At 34.4% G+C, this 4,265-nt stretch overlaps 1 protein-coding gene across 1 annotated transcript; it reads left to right on the forward strand.

Moving 5' to 3' along the window:
• The first annotated feature begins 1,071 nt into the window (after positions 1-1,071).
• On the forward strand, positions 1,072-2,076 carry LOC128518003 (trace amine-associated receptor 13c-like). Its single transcript, XM_053491120.1, has one exon. It carries the CDS (start codon positions 1,072-1,074, stop codon positions 2,074-2,076), a length of 1,005 nt encoding a protein of 334 aa, XP_053347095.1.
• Positions 2,077-4,265: the final 2,189 nt, after the last annotated feature.

Consider the following 4,265-nt stretch of genomic DNA (forward strand, 5'->3'; position numbering starts at 1 on the left):
AAGAGGTTTTAAGACTATTTGGAGACACTTCTGTCCACAAGGTGGCAGCAACTAAAGAAGCTAATGGGATGAGTAATGAAGTGTTTCAAACATTTTTAAGCCAACAAACAGTAGTCCAGCCTTGCTGTGACTCCATATGTCAAGGCATAATTATATATAAAGTTCGTTTATCATGATTGTCATAAGAACAAAACCAGGGTATTAAATACTGATTCACACTATGGACAATTACACGCTCACCTTCCTTCATATATACACTACATGTCGTACGTTTACATCCTGGACCATTGCACAAAGACACTTTAATAACTTTGCACACCTACCTTCACAACTACACTACATTTTACAGTTTTACGTTTACATCCTGGACCAGTGCACAAAGACACTTTAATAACCTCTGCACAAAGTCACTTTGTTCTATGCATATTTGCACACACAGCACAGTATATTTCAATTTGTACAGTACATTTCTATTTTTGCACATCATATTTCTATTTTTATTTTTAGTTCTATTTTTCCTAGTTTAATTTAATTTTTTATTTAATTTCTATCGTATTTCTTTTATTCATATTTATTTCTTATTTGTAAACTTTAATTCTCTTCTAGGGTCAATGGCAGTCGTATAATGCATTTCACTACATTTCGTACTGTGTATGTTTGTGTATGTGACAAATAAAAATTTGAATTTGAATTTGATTCTTTTTATGCTATTTGAGATTACCTATTCCTAATAAATGTTTCGTTTATAAAATGTATCACATTTTCTCTTTATTCACACTGTAACATAATTAAGAACATGTAGTTTTGTGAATTTAATTTTAAAAAAATATTTACTTTCTCTTAATGTTTTTTTGAAATTGTAAATTAAAGAACTTGCACGTACAAACACTAGGTATTTTGTGCGCTTAATGCCTTCTGTGGTCTTTAGTTTCCCCAGTGCATGACGTCATGTTAATTTAGCTGTCAATCAAACTTGGGGGATGTGCTTACTTTTTAAACTATAAAAACATCTGACCAGACTGATCTCTAATTTATTTGTTCATGATGTAACAGAGACTTTTTATGTTTTAAATGCATATATTGATGAACCTGTCAGAGTTTAACCAGTCTGATCGCTGTGAGCATTTCTCCTGTCCAGAGAGATCTGTATCTCCTGCAGTTTATATCTTACTGTACGTGTGTTCAGCTGCTGTGGTTCTGCTAACAGTGTGTGGAAATCTGCTGGTCATCATTTCTGTTTTTCACTTCAAGCAGCTTCACACACCGACTAACATGCTCGTGCTCTCTCTGGCTGTGTCAGATTTCCTCATTGGGGCGTTGGTGATGCCACCGGTGTTGATCTGGACCACTGAGTCATGCTGGATTTTTGATAATTGTTACTGCATCAGTTTTTTTGTAATTAATTATATTCTCACAAGCCTGTCTATATATCATATTGCTCTGATCGCTGTGGATCGGTATTTGGCTCTCTCAAACCCGTTTCTCTACACAAACACAATCTCTACCAGGACTATGAGCATTGTGGTTTCTTCTGACTGGTGTGCTTGTCTGGTTTATAATGCAGCACTTTTTTATTTTAATGGAAGCCTCACAAGTTCTGTAATGTGTCCTGGAGAGTGTCATCTTTTTCTTAATGAAGTTTCGTCTGTAGTTGATCTTGTAATAACATTTATATTTCCACTTTCTGTTATAATCATATTCTATACTCTGGTTTTTGTGATTGCTAAGAAACATGCCACTGCTATCAGAGAGCTTAATAATCACACACGGCTTAAAACACAGAAAATCACCTCACACTCAATGAAATCTGAGAGAAAAGCAGCTAAAGTCCTCGGCATTTTAGTGTCTGTGTTTCTGGTGTGTTTACTTCCATATTTTATTTACAGTTTATTAGGTGATGTTATTAAGCTACAGACAGAAACATTTCTTAAAGTCTTCATTGTGGCTTATTTTAATTCCACCATTAATCCAGTTATTTATGCTCTGTTTTATCCGTGGTTTAGAAAGAGCATTAAATTAATTATAACTTTCCAAATATTCCAAGCAGACTCTGCATTAATAAATATTCTGTCATAAATGAGCTTTTGTGGTCTATGTACATTATGTAACATTGACATTCAGTGTGTGATCTAAAGATCTGGAATTAATGAAATAATGAAAATTTTTGAACAAAAATAAGACAAGTGTAATGTTTTAAATGTTCAGTAGTCACGATTCTGCACTAGTTTCAGTTACCTATTTAAATTAAAACACATTTGTGATCTTAATTATGTTAAATATGCAAGGTTCAGTTTTCATTACATCTTAAATCTGATCCATTTTATTTAAGCCTTTGTTCAGAAAAAAAAAATTTAATCAATTTGATCTAAGATGTATAATCAGGTTTTAGAGAAACTCACGGAGAACATGGAGTCTCTGGCACCATTAGTACAGAATCTCATTAAAGCAAAAGGGGGAAATTCTGATGTTCATGAACTTCCCATTTTTACAAGATATAAGATAGTAATAGATATTAACTATAGTTACAAGATTCAATTTTTAGTAGAAACTTTACAGTTAATAACATAATGTTCAAATGCAAAGAAGAACAAACCTCGTACTATAATACAGTCTTTGGAATGTGCTATTATACACTATATACAGTACTCTTATAACAACGACTTGAAACAAGGTAATGTATTTTAAACAACAATAGTCAATGAAGCGTAGTCTCTTAATAATTGTGTTTGTTTTGAAAATATAGGTAAAGGTCCCATTTTTTAGTAACAGGTTTTACAGAGGTTTTCAGAAATACTAGATTTTTTTATGTAAAAAAAAACCATATGGCATTAGGTAATTAACAGTCAGTGGTCATTTTATGATTTTATCTTCGTGTAAGAACAGTATTGTGTCAAGTGTATTTTTAAACCCCATCAAGCTCCATGATGAAACTGTCTCTCATGAAGACCTTCCCAGGAAAGCAAGACCAAAACTGACATTTGCTGCAGAGGAGACGTTCATTTAGAGTCTCAGAAATTAGCTCCTGTTGTTATGAATGCTTTACAGAAACATAAGTAGCAGACAAATCGCAATAACAACTGTTCACAGTTGCGTAGCTTAGATGCCTTCAATGTTTTACAATGTAGAAAGTAATAAAAATCAGGAGAAACCATTAAATTAGTAGGTGTCTAAACTTTTGACATACTGTGTATATAATAATAATAATAATAATAATAATTTTAAAAGTGTTACAGTTCAATTATGAGTTATAACTTTGAATGTTAAGGAGTATGCATTTAAATTATTATAAACAGATTAGCCTATATATTCATAAATACTGTAATTTAATGCTTATGGATATGTTTTGTGCAGTGTGCCCTTTGATGACATCATTCCATATATTTTAAGTTTTTACTTCAATATATTCAGAATCCATTCAATAATCAAACATTTCCTTTAATAAATTTACACTTTTTATTAAATATTTTTTAAATTATTTAAATATAAAGTATATACTTTGAGTTCTTTGATAAATGTGGAAGTGGACAGTAACTCAAACTGTGCCAAGAACGTTGGGTGACAGGTGATACAGGAAAATAGGTGAACATCATCCAAATCATGTAGGCCTACACACTACAAGTCAAATGTTTGTACACCCCTCTCTAACTCCATTGTCTGTCCTGATTGTTATTTCTTTCTTCACTGTAAAAACAATACTGAAGGTGTTTATCCAAAATACACTCTCCTCTGAACAGTTGATATTGAGATGTATATCTGCTACTTCTGCTCTGTAAAGCTTTATAATGGCTCTAATCTGAGGTGCTGTTTGTTAATTGGTGATTTCTGAGGCTGGTGACTCTAAATGTGATGTGATTGTGAATTCATGACTGAAATAAAGCTATTCGTCTTTTGTAAAGTACTTTCACTTTTCAAAAGGCAGCGTTTTTATTCAAAGTGTCACGGGGCGCTAGAGGGCGTGATGGATCCAAGCGCAGAGTTAGACCTGATTTGTGGGAGTGCTTGTGTAGCAGACTGAGCCGGCCGAGTGGATGAAAGAGAAAGTGCCGGTTTAGCTCTGTGCTGTGGCGTGAGCAGAGTCTCGCTGGAATGCGGAAGCGCGTGTGAGCGCTCTGTGTGCAGCGTGGACCTGTGAGGAATGCTAAAGCGCCGCGAGTCGGCGAGAGCGCCTTGTGTGTCCTGTGCAGGAATGCGGAAGTGCAAAGAGCCGGTGAGGAACTTGGTGTGCAGCGCGCTTCGCGCAGTGTAGCAGAGACGTGGAGAACCGG

Source organism: Clarias gariepinus, chromosome 2 (genome assembly GCF_024256425.1).
Source record: "Clarias gariepinus isolate MV-2021 ecotype Netherlands chromosome 2, CGAR_prim_01v2, whole genome shotgun sequence".
Taxonomy (NCBI): Eukaryota; Metazoa; Chordata; class Actinopteri; order Siluriformes; family Clariidae; genus Clarias; species Clarias gariepinus.

Coding starts and splice junctions, on each gene's coding strand:
- LOC128518003 (XM_053491120.1), top strand. CDS start 1,072: ATGCATATATTGATGAACCTGTCAGAGTTTAACCAGTCTGATCGCTGT.